The sequence below is a fragment of the Herpailurus yagouaroundi genome, unplaced genomic scaffold (genome assembly GCF_014898765.1).
Source record: "Herpailurus yagouaroundi ecotype Mexico unplaced genomic scaffold, PumYag 163, whole genome shotgun sequence".
Taxonomy (NCBI): domain Eukaryota; kingdom Metazoa; phylum Chordata; class Mammalia; order Carnivora; family Felidae; genus Herpailurus; species Herpailurus yagouaroundi.
Window position 1 is genome coordinate 45,189,135 of NW_024412404.1, and position 24,200 is coordinate 45,213,334.

A 24,200-nucleotide genomic window follows, 5' to 3' on the forward strand; every position below is an offset into this window, starting at 1 on the left:
TATCTAGAAACAAATCCACAGAGGTACATTTAATTGATTTATGACAAAGGCTCACGGCAATTCAGCATGAGAAGAACTGTCTTTCAGGGGTGCTGGATCAATGGATACGCAAAGAGAAAAACCTGTTTCTACCTTGGTTTTATTCAAGAGGGTATAGACTTAAATGTGGAAACTAAAGAAAAACTGTGGCGTGATTTCACAACCTTGGGTTAGACACAGACTTCTTAAGCAAGCCACAAAAATCACTATTTATTTTATGTAATTAATGATAATATTTGGGTTTATACCTACTATTTCTGTATCTGTTCTATTTGTCTTGACTGTAAGAATGTTTCCTCTCCTCTCTTTCTTTTCTTTTGGATTAATGAGGTGCATTTATTTATTTATTTATTTATTTATTTTTTTAAGAATTTTTTTTCAACGTTTTTTATTTATTTTTGGGACAGAGAGAGACAGAGCATGAATGGGGGAGGGGCAGAGAGAGAGGGAGACACAGAATCGGAAACAGGCTCCAGGCTCTGAGCCCAGAGCCCAGAGCCCGACGCGGGGCTCGAACTCACGGACCGGGAGATCGTGACCTGGCTGAAGTCGGACGCTTAACCGACTGTGCCACCCAGGCGCCCCAATGAGGTGCATTTAATATTATTCCAGTTCCTCTGTCAATAACTTGATAGTTTAATGTCTCTGACTATTCTTTTAGCTGTTTCTCTAGATATTAAAGCATATATTCTGGACTTGCTGGTGTCTAATATAAATTAGTACTTTTACTTCTTTACAGACATTTCATGGAACTGAAAACACTTTAATGCCATTTAATACACACTGAATTATTGTCGTCATGTATTTAAATTCTACACATATTTTAAACCCATAGCTGATCATTATTGGCCTGCAAAGTTATTATTAATTGCAATTTACCCCCGAATATGCCTTCTTTCTTTCTCTTCACTCTTTCCATTATTGTACTTTTATCTGGCATCATTTTCTTTATGCCTGAAGAATTACCTTTAGTTTTTCTTTTTATAGAAATCAGCTTCTACAAGTCATCTCGGTTTCTGTCTGAGAAATGTCTTTATTTTACCTTCACATTTGTTTTTCCTCCAGAACTTCAAAAATGTCATTCCATTTTCTCCTGGGCTGCTTTAAAAAATTTTCTCTGTGTTTTTAGATTTCAGTAGTTTGAATATGATACCTACATGATTTTTGTTTTCTTTGTATATCTCCTGCTTGGGGATTGTGGATTCTCTCCCATCTATGTTGATATGCTCACACCTTTTGTCAGTTTCAGAATATTATTAGACATTATCTCTTCAAAAATGATTCTGACTCTATATATTTCTTCTCTCCTCTGGGTCTCCACTTACATTTATGGTAGTCTTTCATCATTTTCCCTTATTATTCTTTTTTTTTAAGTTTACTTATTTTGAATTTTTTTTTTTAAAGTTTATTCATTATTGAGAGACAGAGGGAGACAGAGCATGAGCATGGGAGGGACAGAGAGAAGGGAAGACACAGAATCTCAAGCAGGCTCCAGGCTCTGAGCTGTTAGCACAGAGCCCGTCTCCGGGCTCAAACTCACAAGCCACAAGATCACGACCTGAGCCAAACTCGGATTCCCAACTGACTGAGCCACCCAGGCGCCCCTAAGTTTACTTGTTTTGAGAGAGAGAGAGAGACAAAGAGAGAGTGAGTACGTGTGTGAGGAGAGGAGGGGGACATGAGAGGGAGAGAGAGTATCCCAAGCAGGCTCTGCACTACGGGCAAGCCCAACAGCAAGCCCAATGCGGGGCTTTAACTCACCAACCATGAGATCAGAAGCTGAGCCAAAACCAAGAGTTGGAGGCTTAACCAACTGAGCCACCCAGGTGCCCCTTCCCTTCCTATTTTCTCTATTTTCTGTCCTTCTTCTCTTATGCCAAATGCTAAAGTTCCAATTGTCCTTTCTTCCAGTTAACTGATCCTCTATCTATATGGGTTCAATTGGCTGTAAATCCATCTAACTTCTTAATATCAGTTATTACATCTTTATTTCCACAACTTCCATTTGTTGACTGCCTCCTACTGATTGCTGCTGGTGGGTTACATTTTCTATCTTAACCCATATTCATGAACATATTAAATATATCTCAGACAACTGTTCTTTTTTCTGATGCTTTTTTCCCTCCCCATGGTCCTCTTTCTGGATATATATGTAATATTTTAAATTAAATGTTCAATATTTTATATGAAAAACAAATATGACAGTTTTCTAGAAGTCTCAAGAACCCAGTGTGGTACTGCTCACCAGAGCTTCCTTCCCTGATAGTCCCTGAACTCTAATTTTTATTTCCTCAAAATGTAATCCTTCTAAAAACTATGCTTGACTTCTCATCCTTTTTGTGACTGCGTTCTATTTTTTCTGTATCACGTAGATGCTGCCAAACAACTCAGAGAGGGACAAAAATGCACAGAATTGTGCTACTTTTCTATGTTTCTCTTCTCTCTGGGATTTGACCTGAAGTCAACTTTTATCTTCCCAGCCTTGTGAGCCAACTCTTTAGCCAACACTTTCTGCTCGACCTTCTAACTGGGAATCTGAAATCTGACCTCCTCTACATGTGACGTATGAACTGGCAAAGTTCTTGAGAGGAATTCAGCATGAACTGTTGGACTCATGGCAATGAATGTCCTATCTATGAACAAAAGAATTTTGTTTTCCTAAATCCTCTTGACAATTCTGTCACAGTCTTCTTCCCCCTCATCTCTCTCTCTCTCTCTCTCTCTCTCTCTCTCTCTCTCAGAATCTTATTCTGGCTCTCTCTCTCTCTATATATATAAATTTATTTGCTGTGAGCTAATATGTCATAGCCTCAGGCACTGGTCCCAGTTCTGTGAAATGCAAGCAACTCCAATTGGCCTAAATTGGTCTGCATCTTTCTAGAGCCAACTGAAAAATTTGGGAAAACCTTAGTATCTAGGCGATTAGGTATGGTTGAAAGGCACTTATTAAGGAGATACCAGAAAGGAGTATTAGGTTACAAGAATGGTTCTCTAAGTGGTCCTTGGACCAGAAGCCTCAGCACCACCCTGAGCTGGAGTTTCAAACTCATTAATTCACAGTTGTTTTTCCTACAGGAATTAAAATACCAATGATTTTGATCAATCCTGACAAAGCAATCCTAATTGCTTCATCTTTTCCCCTTCAAGTCACACTCCAGAGCCTGTCAGGCTACACTATCCCCCTTGACTTTGCCCTTGTTTTGTTGTTTATTCTTTTTTTTAAAGTTTACTTATTTACTTTGAGAGAGAGAGAGTGTGTGTGTGTGTGTGTGTGTGTGTGTGTGTGTGTGCATGAGCAGGGGAGGGGCAGAGAGAGAGTAAGAGAGAGAGAATCCCAAGCTTGATGTGGGCTTGAACTCAAGAACAGTGAGATCATGACCTGAGCTGAAACCAAGAGTCAGATACTTAACCAACTAAGCCACCTAGGTGCCCCTGTTTATCTCAAAGCACAATGTATAACCTATGATCCTGTTATAAATGTATATTCTTAGCCCCTGCCCCCCCCAACTTACTCAGTCAGAACCTTTGGAGAAATGGCCTGGGAAAACTGTTTTGACATGTTCACCAGGTAATTTTTCTTCATTTACAGATCAAAAGCCACCGAGCTATCAGAAGTTGATGGAAGTCAATGATGATGATCTTAATCCTGGTGTCGTTATTAACTTTTTAAAAAAGTTTATTTCAAGACAGAGAGAGTGCACATGCACGTGCAGAGGTTGGAGTAGAGAGAGAAAGGGTGAGAGAGAGAAAGAGAGAGAGAGAGAGAGATAATCCCAAGCAGGCTCTGCACTGTCAGCAGACAGCCCAATGCAGGGCTCAATTTGACGAACCCTGAGATCATGATCTGAGCCAAGATGAAGAGTTGGACGTTTAACCGACTGAGCCACCCAGGCGCCTCTCATTATTAACTTTTTAAATCCCTTTGTGTTCACAAGGCCTAGCACAGTGCTTCCCATATTTTAGCACTCAGAAAACACGGCTGGATACAGCACTGCCTGGTTTCATAATTGAGATCATTTAATGAAATTATTTCTCCTTTAGAGAACATCTTCCTTATTTGCAAGATGATAAAAATGCCTGTGTGTATTTTAAAAAACACAGTATCAGTTTCATTTTATCCAGTCTACATTTTCAGAAATCTCAGGTAACCATAATTTGTCAAATAGTAATTGATCCTCATAGTGATATTGCAGAGGTGCTACAAAAATACAAACTCTCAAGTGCCAGAGACAGTATGTATACTCAATTATATTTAGATTAGCCTTTGTGTTCCATGTATGGCCAGCAGGCTGCCTTCGGAAGAGAAAAGCCAAGACTTCAGGTTGAGAGAGGAAGACAGCAGTAATGTCTTTTAGGCTGAACATGCGTGTGTGCTTAATTATTTTAGGAATACCATTCATGTATTCTGAGGAACCTTTTTGCCGGAAGTGCCAGTAAGGCACAATTAACTCCAAAAAGAATTCCCAAGAAGTGATAGGTTAGGTCAGCATGAAGAACAACTTGCACTGAAATGAAAATAATTGAGGAAATGTGTCAGAGAAGGCGAAGTCGCAGCAGCAACAACCATAAACCAAAGAACTAAAGGTAGAAAAACATAAAAAGTTTCAACGACGTGTAAAAATAAATAAATAAATAAATAAATAAATAAATAAATAAATAAATAAATAAAACAAAACAAAAACACACCAAACCTGATTTCCTAGGAAAAAAATCACTGGCCCTAGAAGACAAAAGGGATTTGGGCTTTGGTCCTACCTCTTCCAGCTGCACCATGAGAGTCACGTTGTGCCCCTGTTCTGCCGTCAACTTCCCATCAGCAGTGACGATCCGCAGCCCCCGCGGGGCCTTCCCGGGACACTTCTGCGGTTTGGCAGTGTACTGTTCTCTTACTCCATCGGTGCAGTTATTGGAAACCACTTTCCTATACCTAAAACGAGAGAAGCTCACGTTGTAATCCGGCTCATTACCATTCAAATCACTCCCAATTTTTTAAAGCCAGACCTACCACTGTGTAGCCCTGAGGGCTATCAATAACTACACAGCATGGTTCTCTGAGGATTAGAGCTAATTCCTATAAAGCACCCACCAGAAAGACAAATCATCAGAGGAACATACTGTACATATTATTAGCACCTTAATATCATTCTTTTATTCTGTCAATGAATCATTTCACTTCAGAGCTACGGGAAATGCACAGCAATAGAAGCCATGCTTCTTGCCCTCACCATGTTTATAATCTTGAAGATACATCTGTCAGTAGTCTAGGAGATACTTTAAAGGCTATATGATTGAGGGTTAGAATGAGTAATGCATATTGCAAGGGAATTTGCAATTCAGGCAAAGAATAGATTGTTATGGATTATGTGACTTAACATTAAACCCCATAGAGGATGCTATGGTAATGGTGTAGTACAGAAAGTTGGCTAAATGTGATTGTTTCTACTCGATATTTTATGAAGAGATATACTGGCTAATTACTGAAAACTCATAATAAGGAGACCAGTATGCAGACTGAGTAAATCTTCCCTCTTATTTCGCTTCTTTCTTCTTATTTTCACTTTAATAGAGGAAAAAAAAAAGGATTATTCCACAAATTGGTCCTATGCAGTTTATCAGATTCATAATTAATTAGAATCTGTGCTTTTAGGACAATTCACCTTTAAGACTTTGAGCTTCAGTGTTATCTGTTCATCATCTTTTTGGGTGGGGGCCATAGTAACCACTTTATGAATTCATATAACAGACTTCCCAAGCTCACTTACCTAGAATGAGTGGTGGAGCTCAGAGTGGAAGCAAAGTCTAAGGTCTTTCCACTCTTCTAGACCAGAAGTGGAGACACTTTTAACACAAAGAGCTGGACAGGAAATATTCTTGCTTTGCCAGCTATCTGCTGTTTGTCACAAGTACTCAACTCTTTGATTGCAGCATGAAAGCAGACACAGGTAATGCATAAAAGAATGGAGACAGCTGGCTTTCAGTAAAACCTTATTTCCCGATGCTGGCAGTATGCCAGCTATGACTCGCAGGCCATAGTTTTCCTACTCCTTCAAATCTAGCCCATGTCCTTTCCTGTGCTTTGAGTCTCAGGACTGACTGCTTAAGATCATGGTTGAAAAAGTCAAATTAAATACTGTCTGGGAAAGTACTCTGGACACCATGGATCACTCTAAGGTCAGTTATTAGTATGTAATTCACCTCACAAGGTAGTTGTACAAATTAAATGGATTGGTGTACACAGAGTATTTAAAACCGCCCTGATGATTAGCAAGTGCTTATGAAAGGTTACCAGTTATCTTTACTTAATATTATTATTTCTGTGACCTGTTCATAATCTTCACAGCTTCCAAATGTCCTTAGGATAAGCCATAAATCCTGTCATCTTGTGCATGAAGCCCTCCGCAAGCTCACTTCACTACGTCTCTGAATTCTTTCTCACCAAAAAGCTCCTTTTGCCCTAGCCAAACCTCTATTTTCAATCCTTCTGAGAGTACTTATTTTCTTTTGCTCATTCTCCTTCTCTGTCTTCGTGCATGCTCTCTCAGCTTCCTAAAACTTACACTTTAAGCAACAAATCCTTTCATCTGTCTTTTCCTGACAAGGATAGTAAAATAAGAAGTGAAATAATAAAAAGTTCATATAGAGAGAGTGCTAATTATACTTGTCATTGTGCTAAGTTCTTTACATGACTTTTGCCATTTATCTTAAAAATACCCTGAAATGTTCTGCTTAAGGAAAGTATTATTCTCAATATATAGATGAAGAAGCTAAGATTCATGGAAGTTAACCAGTTTTCTCATGATCACATAGTCAAGACCCCAGAAAATGTGTCTCTAGAACACTTCCTCTCTTTACCACGACTGTACTGACTCTTTAAATAGAAGGAGATTGTCCCTCCTCTGAACTCTTAAAGGAATCCTTATGATTTGCCTGATAGGAACCCATTTATGCCTTCTCTGACTGTCTTCCTGTGTGACTTGAAGTTTAAGTTCCTTGAGGGCATCCTTGTCCCGGGGCACATACAAAGCTGATAGTAGATTCACACTGGGATGACTGTACTGTGTGTGTGTGTGTGTGTGTGTGTGTGTGTGTGTGTGTGTGTGTATGTTTTAATTTAAATGTTCATTTGTTTATTTTTGAGAGAAACAGCATGAGTGGGGAAGGGGCAGACAAAGAGGGAGACAGTGAATCCCAAGCAGGCTCTTCACTTCCAGCACAGAGCCAGATGTGAGGCTCGAACTCATGAGAACTGTGAGACCAAGACCTGAGGTGAAACCAAAAGTTGGACACTTAACCGACTGAGCCACCCAGGAGCCCCTGACTGTACCATTTCAAATGCTAAAGTATCTGCACAGCAGTTGGGTACGACCACTGCCCCAAACCCTTCAAGCACCTCACTCACCAGCCCAGCTGTGACCAATTCCTATCTTTGAAGTCCCTGCTTCTCCTTACAATCCAGAAACTAAGGGGTTAACACCTAGCCCCTCAGGCAGCCTCCAAATCTCTGCTCCTGCACTAGGATCCTTACCCATTCTGATTGGTCATTATCTTGAAGGAGCATTTTTAACATCACTCCATTTGATATTTGAGAAAATCCACTGTGCTTCAGTGCATACTGATTAAAAGAGAAAATGATGGTAGATGGGAGAAAGAGAGAGAGAGAAAAAAAATGCACCGGCATTGCAGAATGGTGACATTCTGGTACCAGCAAAGGTAGCAAGAAAATGACCCGTGATGTCACACGGTAATTATGCCATCCCAGTGAGTTTGTGCATCAGAAACTCCCTGCACGTTTCACTGAAGGCAGGTTATGATTTTTAATCACTTAGCATCCAAGCACACCTGTGACTCTGTCTTGGCGAGCAGCTATAAAGACATGGGCTCACCATCACCACCGGCATCATCAGCTAGAGTACATTCCTTTGTTTGCGGCAGTTCTGACCAATCATTGCCCCAGGCTTTCCTGAATCCAGCAGCAACAGTTCTGCTTAAATCCAAAGCACGAATCCATCCCCCCCTGGGATTCTGCCACCGAGAAGACTGTTGGTAATTTTTTTTTAAATGCTCATTAAAAACCATTCTGAAACCATTTTATTTCCTGGATGAAAATGGCATCACATTAGCACTACCAGACCTGTCCCTGAAATTTAGAAGAAAATTGTGCAGAAATATAGAGTTCATTTACTCAAGTAAGCACACACCTGCTTTTTGCATTAGAGAATGGTTCTATTTTCATCCCAGCAGCTGTCCCTGGGTCTGAGTTACATAAATGAATAATGCATTTAATATGTTATTAAATGGGGCTGCTACCTCCATAATAACAAGGCAACTTATGATTATGTTGGACCTAAGCTCTGAATATTACTGGGATGCATTTAGTTGGTAAAGCATTCTTCAATCCGCCAAGAAGAAAAGTGCTTTGTAATGGCAAGGGAGTCTTTGTACAATTACTAAAAAGGAAACATTCTGCAAATGTGCCTTTGATATTACCGACCGCTCATCAGTAGATAGTGTCTTATTACTTCAACAGCCCCGACTTCAACCATTCTCTTCCTTCCCACCTTGAAACCCCTTTGTCACCTTTTCCTTTTTACCCTTACCTCCTTTGATTTTTCTTCGTTGCTGCCTGCCAGTCTTAAAACAGATGAAGGCCATAGCTTTTCTCTGAGAGTAAAACTGGAAAAAAAGCCATGAAAGTCCTCATTTTCTGTGATTTTACTATTTCATAGTTTTTTTTTTTTCTTGCGATTTTAGGGTGGTGGTAGAATATGGATGTTTATGACTATTCCCTGTATGTTAAGGTGACACTGTAGTCTTGCTCAGTAGACTGCAACTCTGTCTGTCCTTTAGAATCACTTGCCGGCACTTTTAAAATAGATGCCAAGACCCTGTTCCCAGGGGTCTTGATTTCATTGAGAATTGATTAAATTGCGATTTAACTGAGAATTCTGGGCATTAGGGTGGTTTTGTTTTTGTTTTAAGTTCCCCTGGTGATTCTTGTGTGCATCCAGAACTAAAGACCACTTCCCTGGGGTTAAAACTAGTGTTGCAGAACCAAAGCGCCTGAGTTTAAATCCGGGCACTTACTGTATGAACCTGGTCAGTTACCCAACCTTTCTCTAACGCTTGGACTCTCTGCCTGTCAATTAGGGAGGGATAATTACAGCATCTTTCTTTTCAATGACGTTCTTGAGAAAACTAAATAAGATACTGCATTCAAGAGGGCTTAGTTTAGACTCTGATGCCTTGTTAGGACTTAATAAATATTAAAATATCAGTAGTTAGTTAAAAAGTTAGCATTTAAAGTATTAAACACGAACTTGCTATTACACAGCAAGTTTCCAGAAAACAGAAATTGCACTCTCATGATCTTAAAATCCAATCGGACTATGTCAATTTCTTTCTTAGACTCATTCAAAACTTCCTGTAGGCTTGTTCATAAAGGATCCCACTGAAGTTTTAAGTGCAGTCCCCAATCTATCCTCAGGGGACTTTTGTAGCTTCAGCCCTTTTCCAATGTGCTTCTTGAGCCCAGGCCACGCTGGAGGCTACATGCCTTCTTTCTCCCTGTGCTCTTCCTTCTTCCTGGGCTGCTCTTTCCTCCTGTCAAGCTTTCACTCATTCTGTAAAAATCAGCTTAGAGATCATGTCTCTCTGTGGTGTTGTCTCTTGCCTTTTAAAGGGTAGTCATCACACGTCATGACCAAGGCAGAGTTGTAACTGTAGGTCTTCTTATAGTCTAGGCAAGGCTTATGGTCACTGAGCTATGGTATCCCTCGTTTGTGCTCACAATGAGATTTTAAATGATTTATTTTCTTGGATCATACTATGTGCCTTTGCTTTCAAGGGAAAACTGCCTTGTTACAACACTCAACAAAACAAAAGGCGGTGTGAGTCTTAGGGAGAAGGCAGCTAGCTGTGAGTACAGTGCATGACTAAGACTTAAAATCTTCCTAGACTCATGTTCCCATGTTTCAACACAAAACCTATGTAGTAGCCTTAACATCAACATTCAGGAAGAATGGGGTTCTGTGACTGACTGAGCAGGTTTCTCCAAGTTTTTCCCCTTCAAAGGAACAGTTTTCAGGTAAGCAAGCTTGGGATTAGGAGACCAGGAGGAGGAGGCTAGCTGATGGAAAAAAAAAACAAAAACAAAAACAAAAAAACAAAACAACTTTCCTTGCACTCAGCAGTAATTTATTTTGACTAGTAAATGGAATGTGACTTTATTTTGAATGTCAACATGATGAAATGTTACATATGGCCCGGTTAAATGACTAAAAATCAAGAATCATGAGAATGACTCGTGGAATCCACGATCTGAGCCAATGAGTTGTACAACTAATTTATATAAAGAAATTTCCCCTTTTTTCGAGCACCTGGAGTTCTAGGAATCCTAATACTGAATCATTTCAAATTGGTCATGGACATGTCAGAGTCTGAAGGGATCTCAAATATCATAAGTAAAAGCGATACAGTTCCGAGTTCTCCAAGGTCACATGGGAAGCGATTAACAGCTCTGGGTCTCTAGACTAAGTTTACTGTCTCCTGCCACTGTGCAAGACAACCTGGATAAGAATCATTAATGCCAATACCACTGACATGGGCAAGAATAGCTATATGAGGACCTAGGTCTCCACACAGCGACATTCACCCTCTTCATTTCTCAACCCCAATGTCATCCCATAAAAATGTGGAAAACTATATCCTAGCAAGGTACGTACTCTAAAGAGTCAACTTCATGGCAACAAACAATTATTGAGTATCTGCTGTGAGACTGCACAGCTCTGCTAGACAACAGCTACACAGCCCCCTGTAGTGTTTAGTCTGTAAACTATGCAAGTGATCTCCTTTCTGTGGACTTTAAACACATGCACCACTTTTAGGACTGCTTATTCTCCATGGTGCACACTGACAAATCTTGCTGAGGAGATCACACTGAATATCAAAATCCCCTCCAAGCGCAGGAGTGGGGTCACTTGGGAGAATACCACAGCCCTCAAAGCCCCTGGAAATAGTAACTCCAGGGCAATGGCAGGTTAGCCAGGGTCTAAGTGTTCTTATGGCTTATGTAGAAAGGAATATGTTTCTAGAAAGAATTTTTAAAACATTCCAAATGTGTGTTGATAGTATGGAGATTGCTATTCTGCTAGAATTTATGTGTGTGTGTGTGTGTGTGTATGTGTTTGTGTATTTGCCAGACACATTAAATGTTCTTACATAGATACTGAATTAATGTTAAAAATTAATGCTAAAAATCTATTTAGGCCCCTTGAGTAAATATCCTCATTGCATATATTAACAAACCAACCCTGAGGGACAGTAAGAACTATTATTGTACATTCTTTCAGAAGGGATTAATGGCTTCTCAAAAGAAGCTCCACAGACAGAAATTTCTATACACATACTTTTTTTTTTTAACACATCTAGAAATATCTCTAGCTTAACAGCAAGAAGAAATCTGTCCCGTGAGAAGATTATCTTGGTTTCTTATAATAAACCAATCCAATGCCCACTTTATTTTATATTTACAGAATCTTTTACGGTTGGCATGAAACAAGCGATGTCCTAGTTAATTTAGCAACTTGAATTTGCAGCATGTTCTCTGGATCCAAAATCGTATAAACAAGATTTAACCGTATAGAAGTACAACTAGAGACTGTGTTTGTGTATGTGTAAACTGAGATATTTATAGACACAGATGGAGAAACAAAAAGAAACAAATTTAGGGTAATTTCAGTACTAAAATGCAGGAAAATATACAAATGAATACTGATTTCATTCTATTTGAATAAAAGGAACTTGTTCACTAATCAGGTAAAGGTGTTATCTGCCTTGAGTGGTAGAGGGAAAGAGACATGTGTTTTGATGCCTAGTAATCCTGTAACTTTATGAGTGTATACAGGTGATTATTTGTTTTACAGATGAAAAAACAGGGGCTTAGATTAAACATGTCCTAGGTCACAGTAGTTGATACTATTAAGTATCAAATAAATGCCTGGGGCTTTAGATACACCATGAAAGGATGTCTCCCTCTTTTTTTCCTTCACTCCAGAGGAGCCCTTAGATGCTGACTATTGGTGATAGGCATATGCATTTTGCAAAGTGACCATTATCTGCTAGGCATTGTGCTACATGCTTTTTATGTAGTGCTGCATTTAAGTCAAACCCCAAAAGCAAATAGCACAATCTTATAGGTTAAGAGGCTAAGGCTCAAAGAAAGGAAGCCACTTGCTAAGATAATAGTAAATGGCAGAAGTCATTTAAAACCCTTACTTGTTTCATTCTAAAATAACTCCCTTTTAGAACATCCCCATTACATTTCACTCTCTATCCATAATGCCTGAGGCCTTGGTCCAGCCTCCTGGCTTTCCATGGAATGGCTTGGGGAAGGTGTGAGGGCAAAGGATGAGAAGAGGCAGGGAGCTTACCATGGAGAACATGGTGGAACTTTGCTTACATGAGGTTCCATGATGTGAACCTTAGAAATCGGACACCACTGGACCAAGAACTAAGGACAGGTAGCGCCAGCCACCTGAGGGACATTTTGCACCCATTTCCACTCTTATTCCAATTATCTTTTCTCAGATGTAGCTAATTGCTAAAACAAAAATTGTTCATGTTTCTACAGTGAAGCTGATAAAAATGTTGGCATCTCCTAAAAATACTAATTCTGTTAGGCATAATCATAACTGATCCTAGACTGTTTCCATCCTGGTGAAGTAAGCAAACCCGCGAACACTGCTATATATACAGGGTAATAAGCTGACTCTGAAGGCAACCATAACCATTTGTAAGGGTGAAGCAAAATAAAAGGAAGAGGAAGGTTTATCTGCATGCTTTAAACCAAACTCTCAGAAGGTGCTGCTAGGAGATTTCCTTGTCAAACCCGACTGACAAGGGGCAGTCATTCAGCAGACCCTTTCAGTTCAAGTTCTGACTGTGTGTCTGCACCGTGGGCTCTGCTGGAAGGGGTGCCGTGATGCGGGCAGGGCACCTGGCCAGTACAACTGATGGAGTTGTCTCTCTTACCCACAGGCTGCCCTTTCCCTTGTGATTCCTCTGTATTTCATGCCTGCCTGATGCCAACACGGAATCCAGACTGACAGAGCACGGGTGCCCATGGATAGCTAAGACCAACTTGGGAGAGGCTTAGGATGCACTGTGGCTCCTTAATCTATCATCAACTTCCAGGCATTGGCATCACGTGACCCTTTCAGCCTGGTCATCTCTTATTCTTTTTGCCTGAAGTGACCTTCCTCACCTAGTGAACTTGGGAAATCCCACTCGGCCTTCCTCTCAGCGTTCCCTTAGATAAGCCATTGGCATTTTTATTTTAAAAGAAGAGGACAGTTAATACAAATGAATCTCTAACATGTGGGACTCCTGGTAGTGTGTGAGCAGGAAGCTAGTGTCTTAACCCATATGGGGCAATATTTGGCATGGACTTGGCAATATTAGATCTGGATCTGCAGGTCTAAGAAGCAAGCAGTTGGCTGAATGGGATTTGCTTTACAAGTCAGCAGAAACACTTCCAATTGCCAAAAGAGAATCTAATTATCTTTGGGTATTTTTATAACAATTATTACGGTACGAGCTTTTTAATTCCAACACTGACTATAGTGGCAGAAAATAGAAAATAACCCAAATGTCCATGAAAAGGCATGGTGAAACAATACCAGGTACTTTAATACTCTGGAATTAAAAGAAATTATATGGAAGGGAGACCTATATATTCTGTCTTGGAAAGTTGTTTAAGATCTACCTCTGAATGAAAAGGAAAAACAGAATAATAATATATCTAATAGGAAATGACATATAAGAACAACCTCTCAAATGAACTTTGTACATTCTTTCTTGGCATAATTTGCTGGCAAATGCAAAGTGTTCAGAAGCATGAATACCAAACAGATCACAGTTGTGTCGGAAAAGGGGGCAGGAGAGGGGTGGCGATCTGAATTGTTTTTTTATTTTTTATTTTTTTATTTTTTTATTTTTTTATTTTTATTTTTGGGACAGAGAGAGACAGAGCATGAACGGGCGAGGGGCAGAGAGAGAGGGAGACACAGAATCGGAAACAGGCTCCAGGCTCTGAGCCATCAGCCCAGAGCCCGACGCGGGGCTCGAACTCACGGACCGCGAGATCGTGACCTGGCTGAAGTCGGACGCTTAACCGACTGCGCCACCCAGGCGCCCCATGAATTGTTTTTTTAAACACAGAAAAACATATGTATATATTTCTTTTGCAATTAAATACTTTTAAGTGAAAAGCTAAATTGTTAATGGCGGCCCTGTAGTGGCTTACATCAAATACTGAATCTGTGTTTATAAATTCCAGTGACTCAACACAAAGCCAGGACAGTTCCAAGGTGAGGGGCTGGAGGGACATTTCATTCTTTTTCAATTTCATCTATTCTTTACCACTTGCCAACTTCTGAGCTGGCTCCAGATACAGCAAATGGGAATTTGATGGGAGGAGGCTTTCTACGAAGATGATTTCAGGCACCTGCTCCAGCTAAGGATCTTCTTGTTCTTAATGCAGAATGCACAGACAGCCAATACGCCAATCAGCAGGGTGACTATTCATACCCTTCCTCCTGACTGTAGCCCACAGGGCCCTGTGAGAGTGGTCACTCCTCCACCTGAGAGCACCTTTCTTTTGAGAGCAAGATGCTTATGGTACAAGCCGATGGCTGGCATTTATCACATCTCCTCTTTACACAAGCCCACTCGCTGATGTGGATGCTTTTCTGGAGAAAGTCTGCATGGAACAGAGGAAACTGGTAGATGTGGTAACTTTTTTTTTTAATTTTTTTTAACATTTATTTTTGAGACAGAGACAGAGCATGAACGGGGGAGGGGCAGAGAGAGAGGGAGACACAGAATCGGAAGCAGGCTCCAGGCTCTGAGCCATCAGCCCAGAGCCCGACGCGGGGCTCGAACTCACGGACCGCGAGATCGTGACCTGGCTGAAGTCGGACGCTTAACCGACTGAGCCACCCAGGCGCCCTGGTAGATGTGGTAACTTAACAAAAATCTTTTTGGGTCAGATGCTATCATGCAATACTCACGTGAACAAAGCTCTGAGAGAGCAGGTGAGTTGTAGGCAGTAATGTCTGTGATTCTGTGATTAATAAACACAACTGCATTGACTAACATTTATATACCTGGACACTTACTGCTGAGTAACATTTTTAATTGAAATTTTAATTTTATAAGATACAGATGAAAAATACTATTGAACAGACTCTTTATTATGATTCAATCATCTCTGATGTTTTCTTTGATAGGGGTCAGGGTTTATTTGAATTTTACATACTAACTTTACCAAAGAGAGGGTGCAACCTATTTAGGGATAGCCTAAAATGTGTGTGTGTGTGTGTGTGTGTGTGTGTGTGTGTGTGTGTGTGTGTATTCTCAATAACCTGAAGAGTGAGGGTCATCGCCTACACTTAGTCTTATTCCAGTGACTTGAATAGTGTCTGGAACAATTTAGACCCTGTGTACTGGGACCTCCCCTCATCGATACCAAAGGGAAAATGATATAACTTCCTTGACTGAGTCAGTGAGAAAAAAATCAATTCTGAAATTAGCTTTAGGGGTTTCCAATGCCCTTTACAATGTCTAAACATGCTGGTACATGCACGTAATAAAACTCTTTTCTTGGGCGTTCCTTCACTGGTAAGTGTGGATATGTCAGCAGCCCTCTGCAGTTTTCCACGCTGTGCACGCTGACGGCCTCACTGACCCCCTGCTGTAAAAATGTCATTTGTAGTTTCCTCAGGTTTTATGCTATGCTTCAAATAAATCACAGCTTATCCCTGTTTTCCAAAGTTCTAGGAATCCCTAACATCAGAGATAAGGGTATCTGAGGGTACAAGTCTGTGTTGTTTCCTTCCTTTAAAGGAAAAATGTAGGCTGTTTTGGTAATTCTTGTTCTTAATTAAAACACGTTGTTACAATCTCAAATACAGAAGTGCTCAAATGGAAATGTGGAAGTCCTCACCTGTGTACTGCAGCTGGCATGAGAGGAGAAGAGGAACTTTCACGTGGATCTGGCCCTGCTGGTGAGGCATCCCTCTCCCTCTCCCTCTCCCTCCCTCCCTCCCTCCCTCTCTTTTTCACATTTTAAGATCAGGATATTCAAACATGCACAAGTGAGATGAAAGGGTATAATGAATAGCCATGCCCTCCATTAACTCACTTACAAAAATTTTCAATACCTATCTGTTTTTTAACATTTTATAACAAATTTCGGGATACCTGGGTGGCTCAGTGGGTTAAGCATCTGACTCTTGATTTCGGCTCAGGTCACGATCTCATGGTTTGTGAGATTGAGACCCGCTTCAGGCTCTGTGCTGACAGCGTGGAACCTGCTTGGGATTCTCTGTCTCTCTTGTATCTCTGCCCTTCCCTTGCTTGCACTGTCTCTATCTCTATCTCTCTCAAGATAAATAAAGTTAAAAAAAAATGTCACACATCATATATCCTTAAAGCATAAGGTTTCTTTTTTCTAAGTCAAACCAAAATACCATTGTCACACCTAAATAAGTAACTATATTTAGTTAACACAATAAAAGTAATAAGAATATTTATATTTAGAAATAATCTAATACCACCTTGATAGTTAATTTTATGCCTCAATTTGACTGGGCCATGGGGTGCTCAGATATTTGGTCAAATATTGTTGTGGGTGTTTCCGTGAGGGCTGTTTTTGATGAGATTAACATTTTAAATAGTAGATAGAGTAAAGCAGGTTGCTCTCCCAATGTGGGGAGGCCTTGTCCAATCAGGTAAAGGCCTGAATAGAACAAAAAGGTTGACCTTTTCCTGAGTAAGAGGGAATTCTTCCTGCCTGCCTTCAAACTGGAAATTGGCTTTTTTTTTCTGCCCTCACATTCAGGCTGAAACACTGGCTTCTCCTGGGTTTTGAGCCTTCTGGCCTTTAGTAGCAGCTACACCATTGGCTTCCCTGTTCTCATGCTTTCAGACTTGGACTCAAACAAACCATCAGCTCTTGTCAGTGTCCAGCTTGCAAAGTCACCTTGCAGATCTTGGGGACTTAGACTTGCGATCCCATTCCTACACACACACGCGCACACACACACACACACACGTACATATATGTACATGTATATACATGTGTATATATATATAGATGCATATATATATATGTATGTAATTTCCTATTTGTTCTGTTTCTCTGTCCCTGATGAATATATCACCTTATCACCAGTCCATATTCAATTTCTCCAAATGGCTGAAAGATGTTTTTATACATAATGTTTGGAGTAGAATCCAAATAAGTTCTGTATACTATTTTTAAAGTCTATACACATCAACTACACTTGTGGAAAAGTCATGAAATATTTTCTTTTATGGTATTTCTTAGATGATATTGGATAAGCCCCACAACACAGAACATTAAACACAAACTTTTAGAAGGTAATTCCAGATTTACAAAGATCAGGATGCATGCCTTAAATGTGTCAAGACTGGACACAGAAAGAAAAAGAAACACACTTCCACGAACAGCTTTATACTTGTGATAAGTCACTGAGCTTCTTTGTTCGCTCTATGTTCCACATCGATAAAACAGGAAGTGCACCTATGAAATATTTACTTGGCCTTCTTCACAAAGATGCAATGAGAGTAAAGGGTAGTTTCACAGAAATAGTTCTGAAATGAAGTATCATAAAATGAAGAAACTTATTATAATCATCATCATCTTCTCCATCCAAGGAACCCATTTTTTTCTTTATTTGCAAGTAGGGTCTCATTCTCAGATGAAATTTGTACTATTCACACAAATCTGTGCCACATTACTAAAAGGACGAAAAACAAATAAATCGTGCTGTAAAGCAAAAGCCCTGGTCTTCAAGCAGGAGTAATTCTGCACGTTTCACACAGGCTGAAAAACAGCAGAGATTGACCTCTCAAGGTCATCACTTCAGAAACTCACCCGGTACTGTTGAGATAACTCTGTCCTAAGCTGCAATCCTTTGACAGAGAAGACGGATTGAACCAAAATGCTGGCAGACACTGACCATTGCTGTGTCGCTCATAACCGTAGTCACTGTGGGGGGAAGGGCCAAAAGAAACCTGTCAGCAGGTGGCAAAATTACTGAGAATGGTTTCATGGTAGTCCACAGCCAACTTCTACTCTAGCCAAGTGGTCAACAAACAAGAGTTCACCAAATCAATACCTTTCCAAAAATGGAAGTGTTTTTCCCCTGTGGAATATCTGTCAATTACCCAGGCTAATGCCGGAAGAGATAACTTGAAAGCAACAGAGATGCTTGTGTAGAGATGAAGACTCAATGACCAATAGTTCCAATTAAACGGCTTTAAGCTGAGAGAGCAGATTATGTTCTCATTAGGAGAATACATAACACTGATGGTGGCTGGGCCCCAAGACAGCTACAAAGAGAAAACACACAGTGGTGGGAGCTCAACCCTCAGTGTCAACATCACTGACACAAACACAGCCACGTGTGGTACGATTCCCATTACTGGTGATGTCTTTGGGGTGCTTTTCCAAGACATCTGGATCTACCAAGTAGAGCTGAGCCAGGTCTCTCTGTGCACAAGCCATATGCTTCAAAGTCACAGCAGAAAAGGAAATGTCCTTCAGGAATGTCATGAGCATTTCTCTGAGGAAAATTTTGTCCTAGTCAGTTAGCATTGTCAGTGGAGACTGACGGCTTGAAAGCCTCTCTCTTGCTTGGCAAGAGTCAAAGATTTTTCTCCCAGCCTCCTCTGTTTCTTGGTTCCAGAGCCCTCTGTGTGGCCTGATATCCTTGGCTTCTGGAGGATGAACTTGGGCACAGAGATTGACAACAAATTGACCTCCACATGCACAGACAAATCACAGGCAGTCACCAGCAAGCATTAGTATGAATCGGCCCATCTGTGTGATGGAGGTGAGATGTTGGCACACAAGGGTCGGGAAGGGAGAAACAGGCTTAGCCATGGGGCCCGTCACCAGGCAGCTGGCACTTAGAATCCTGCACATATCAGCTGGATTTGGTGCTGGTTCAACACAGCATGGAGAGGAAGACTTCAGAAATGCTGCCTGCAGGATACCCGGTGTTCATTTCTGGGAATTATTTTACAAGTGCTGGGGATGGCAGGCAAGGTCATCTGGGGGAACGTCCAGGGGAGAGCCAAGCCGAGAGGGAACATTTAGTGACAACCACCTTTTATTACGCTATAGGCAAGTGGACTCATTGAGGCTTTGGCTACTGGTAGAAACTCAACAAAGTCATGGTGAGTCTTCCAAAATATTTTTAGAAATCATTCAGTAACAAAACCCCCTTTTTTTTTTGACCAGAAAACCTTGCAATGGCCTCGTTTATGATTCATTGGCCACTTCTCAGAATACATTTCAGTTAGAGGTAGATTCCAGTCACAGATGAATATAAGAATTGGGCCAACACTGTAGGGGAGGCAGAGATACGGGAAGGGCAAAGCCTAATTGCCTTCCTTACCCTGTGTTCCTTTTACTCTAGATTAGCTTAAAATGGAAGAAGAAAAACAACACATGACAATAACAAAAGACTCATTTACTGTGGAACCTTGTGGAAAAGACTGCCCCAAAACCCACACTTCCAGGAGACATCAGGGAATCAAGACATCTCATCTCATTTTTTCTCTTTGGTTTTCTACTAGAATACATTTGCTCTTTACAAAGGAATGACTATTTGGTAAGGCCAAAGCTAAATGACTAAGATAAAATGTCATCCTTTACAAATCCTCTTTGGATAGAGGGGATAAGGGAGAAACAGTTGGAAAGAAGGATGGGATAAATGACTTTAAAATTCCATGGAAGTTTTCCTTATGAATGCATTTCAGGGTGTCAGTCCTGAAAGGTAGGGCAGGAAAAATATATTTTTTATCATTGTAATAATGTTGCACTGGCTGCAATGGAAGTTACAGCTGGGGCAGAATTCCTTGTGAGCTCCAATGTAACTGAAGTTCTCTTGTCCTCTGGCTGAGCCCAAGAGATCCAGCACTGGCTCTTGGCTTGCCTTGTCTACCAAAAGAGGGAAACAGCCCCGGGTTATTGGTCTGAGACCTGGTGGCCAATTTTGGCAGGCCTGCACAGAACTATTCACTCAGAGGATGTTTCCAGAGGTCTACCATGAGAGAAGACTTCCATTTTCTAAGCTATCTCATGTGTATGTGCACAGTATCTCAGCCCAGCACTGATATTTTGACAGTCAGATAAGTGATCTATGATTGCTACATAGGTAGATATCCAATGTTAAAGGAATAACTTTGGTTCCTTATGCACATCAAGTTTTAATCACTTAACATTGACATATATATTTAACAATTGTTTTCTCTAAACCGAAACATATAAATAAATTTAAGGAAAAAGGAAAAAAAAAAGAAGAAAAGGGAACAGAAAATGAGATGGATATGATGAAGGGAGTTACCACCTACTCATCCTTAATAATTTCCAACCTCATTTGAATGCCAACACTGACCTGGAACAAAGTAAGGGCATTGCTGACAACACAGGCTAGCTTTCTGCTTATCAAATGCTTCAGGAAGAATGCTATCGTGCTCAAATATCTCAGTACTTTTCTGGTTTATACTAGCTTAATCCTGGTAAAGGGAGAGGTCTCCCATACCACCACGTCCACAGAGCCATAGACTGCCAATGCCACTGAATCCTTGCCTTGAAATCAGAAAAGTCTTCCATAGCTTGCATACACAATTATCAGCCAACTAACCACTGACTGAAAACTCCCAGTGACAGCAAACTTACTGCTTTATAAGCTCATTGTTCCACTACTAGGAACCTAGATTCTAGGAAGTTTTTACCTTGAGCACAAATATATCTGCTCTCTGAAAAGTCAACTTACTGTTTTCAGTGCTGTGGTCTGAAGCAACTCAAGGGGGGATCTGGTCTCCCTTTTTGTCCTGAGATCTAGCAAACATGTGGGGATAGCTACAAGACATCTTCTGAATCCTCTTTCAGTCCAAAGAAATTCCTAGTTTTTTCATATACACATGCACATAACCAATAAATGTTGTCCTCCAAAGGTAATTTCATAAGAATATGAGGCTTGTCACTTAGCTATGTATATGTCACTATTATTTCAAACCTCAGCTTTCATTAAGACTCACACAGATTTGATACACTGAGTATCAGCACAAGCTTACCAGTCAAAATCGGCCTCCGTGCAGACACAAGGTTCAGATTCCATAGCTCCTGCATATTTTCCTTGCATACACTTCCTCTCTGATTTTCGCTTCTTATATACCCTTTTTGCTCCCATGATGCATGCTTCCCCCTGTAAGGAGACAAGGATCTCACTCAGTTGGGCACATCACTTGGACCTTCCCTACTTCAATTCAGGACATTCAGAGAGATGTTCTCAAACCTTAGTGTAATGTGGACATAGGTCACCTACTTTGTACTAATGGCATTTTCTTTTTGATGTCGAGAACTCTGGTGTAGAATGCAACTATAAATGCAATCCTAAGAAGCAGTGAGGGTGTGTCAAAAACCATCCTTCACTCCTGATGCATTCAGCAAACCTTTACCTGGCGAGGTTTGAGGTCCAGTGCTATGAGGGACACACAGATAGCCAAGACTCAGCTTATAACAAATGTATTGCCAAGAAATCTCTGGTAATTAAGTTTAACTCTTCTGTAATAAAAGATTTATGCATTTGGTCATTTATGAGCATATGAAAGAAGGGTATTCCTAAGAAGTATAAAGATCCATTTGTCCCAATTTATTATGCCTCTGCCCACTGCCCACACAGCTTTATGGCACTGATTTTATGTCCAACTACCAGACAAGTGAGAGAAGTAAACTCAGTATTTCTCCACAAAATAAATAAAAGCTTTGAATAGCATAGTGATTGCACATCTCAAAAGGGAAAGTAACAGCAGTGTATGTAATACTTTTATTACTGAGTCTGCAAAGAGTATATGATGCTAACTGATGCAGCCCTTACTGTCAAACGCAGCTTTCTTTGTGTCTCAAGGACGGAAAAAAGTTTTGTCCAGGCTAGTATACACGGTGTTTCTTGAGCAAATTCACTTTAACTGGCTCCACGACACATCTATATGTAAATATATTACTTTGACCCTTGAACAACACAGGAGTGAGAGGTGCTGACCATCTCGCACAGTAAAAAATCCATATGTGACTTTTGACTCCCCCCAAACTTAATTATCAATAGCTTACTGTTGACTGAAAGCCTTACTGATTACATCAGTAGTTGAATAACACATCTTTTGTATGTTATGTGTATTATATGTGGTGTTCTTACAATAAAGTAAGCCAGAGAAAAGAAAATGTTATGAAGAAAATCGTAAGTAAGAGAAAAATACACTTAAAGCATTGTACTGTATTTACTGAAAAAAAGTCTGCTTGTCAGTGGACCAGCACATTTCAAACCCCTGTTGTTCAAGGGTCAAGTGTACTTAGTCTAGGTTTGGGGAGACGATGGGTTCCTCCCTGAGTATGGCGGTGGCTGTGCAGTGAGAACCTCTGCCATGTCCTCAGAGAGACCTGTAGAATGACTTCCACCTTGGGAAATCAACAGAAAAATGCTTTTGGCCAAGCATTCTGATACGAGCTGATCAGGGGAGGGGCCAGAATGAAGGAAAGTTTCCTATTAATAATTCTGCCCCCTTGTACCGAGAGTACCTTTGGAGGCAAGAGGCACTACCCAATCCCAGGGAATCACAGGGCAACAGGAGAGGATTTTACTGGCACTGCTCACGGCGCATAATTTTATTATTTTACATCTCTGCATTGCTAGATAAAACTGAAGATCCTTTTGTCACCCCTGCCCCTACCCTGTAACCATATGACATGCTCAGATAAATTATGTTTGGATCTGCATGCTGAGTTGGTATTTCATTTTGAGTTGTAAGTCTAAGCCAAGCACATTTGAATTTTATCTCATTATCTCCTAGGACAATAAAGACAAAAAAGGAAATTACTTCACCACAAGCTATAAATGTTGAGTTTGCTCACCGCTGTGGAACACAAAACATGCAAGAAAGTGGTACATGGGCACTGTAACCTAGAGAACCCCCTATTCCTACATTTTAATGGCCAGCTTTCCCCCAACATGACCCATGCCTTCCACCCAGGACTTAACCTCAGCTGTCCTCGTCCTACCTGGCTGTGCAGCTGCCAGGGTCGGTAGTCCTCCTCGGCACACCGTCTATCAAAAATGGACTTGTAGTCCACCTTGACCAGCTGCCATTCGGAGCGGTGGCTGAAGTGTCCAAACACTCTACAGAGTTCAAAATGATAAAAATAATCACAAGAGTAACAGGGCCCATAGCTAGCGTTTGCCGTGTGTTTGCTATGAACTTAGTATGATGCTAAACGTGTTACATTGATCATATCAGTCAATCCTCAAAGCACATGTATGAGGAGGGTTACTATTATTGGCTCCCTATCACATCTGAGTAATTTCAGGCTCAGAGAGTATTGTTAATATGCAAAGAAACAACTAAGACCTGGCTGATTCAGAACACAGGGTGTCTGACTTAAAAACCCACTTCTGCGTATCGTACCACAAGAATGGTTGGTTGACAGAAAAGAAAAAAGAAAATAAGAAAAACGTTACAAATGCTGCATTCTATGTGGTCCAAGATTACACTTGTAGGTTCTCTTGCTAATATACCTGGTTCCCATGGTTTCCAGGCTATTTTACCTTGCCACCAGTCCCTAGGGAATGTGGTCAATGGGGCCAACTAGTTAGAACTGCTTCCTACACTGTGCACTCCACTCTCCTTATTCAGAGAAATTCGGGTATATAATGAGGCATTTGAATCACCAACCATAGATATCCGCGGATAAAAGCCACAAAGTAGCCTTTTCAGTCAGTGTTTTTTCATCCTAGTTTTGCAAATATGAAAACTGAATAAAGATAAATTATGGAACAAATTGCTAATTGAGCTATGTATACCAGGGGCAAAGGGTAGCTATTAGGCATATTAAATTTATGTTGATCTTTTCTATCATTAAAAAAGGGGAAGAAAAAATTAGAAAATGTACCAACTATTCACTATGATTTTTGATCACAAGGTCGACTACTTTAAAACCTTCTCTCTGTTTTCCATGTCTAATTTTCCAGGGGAAGAAAAAAAACTCACTTTCATATTTCAAATTCAAAGCT

At 40.5% G+C, this 24,200-nt stretch overlaps 1 protein-coding gene across 8 annotated transcripts in view; it reads right to left on the reverse strand.

The window, feature by feature from the left end:
- SORCS1 (sortilin related VPS10 domain containing receptor 1) overlaps nucleotides 1-24,200 on the reverse strand; it is a 495,821-nt gene that overhangs the window by 112,212 nt on the left and 359,409 nt on the right. For all 8 annotated transcript variants that reach the window (XM_040486379.1, XM_040486377.1, XM_040486376.1 and 5 more), the window contains exons 15-18: nucleotides 23,192-23,309; nucleotides 21,211-21,341; nucleotides 17,999-18,112; nucleotides 4,795-4,966 (exon numbers count right to left, since the gene is read on the reverse strand). In XM_040486379.1, the coding sequence (XP_040342313.1) occupies nucleotides 4,795-4,966; nucleotides 17,999-18,112; nucleotides 21,211-21,341; nucleotides 23,192-23,309 (535 nt within the window). The remainder of the gene's footprint in view (nucleotides 1-4,794; nucleotides 4,967-17,998; nucleotides 18,113-21,210; nucleotides 21,342-23,191; nucleotides 23,310-24,200) is intronic.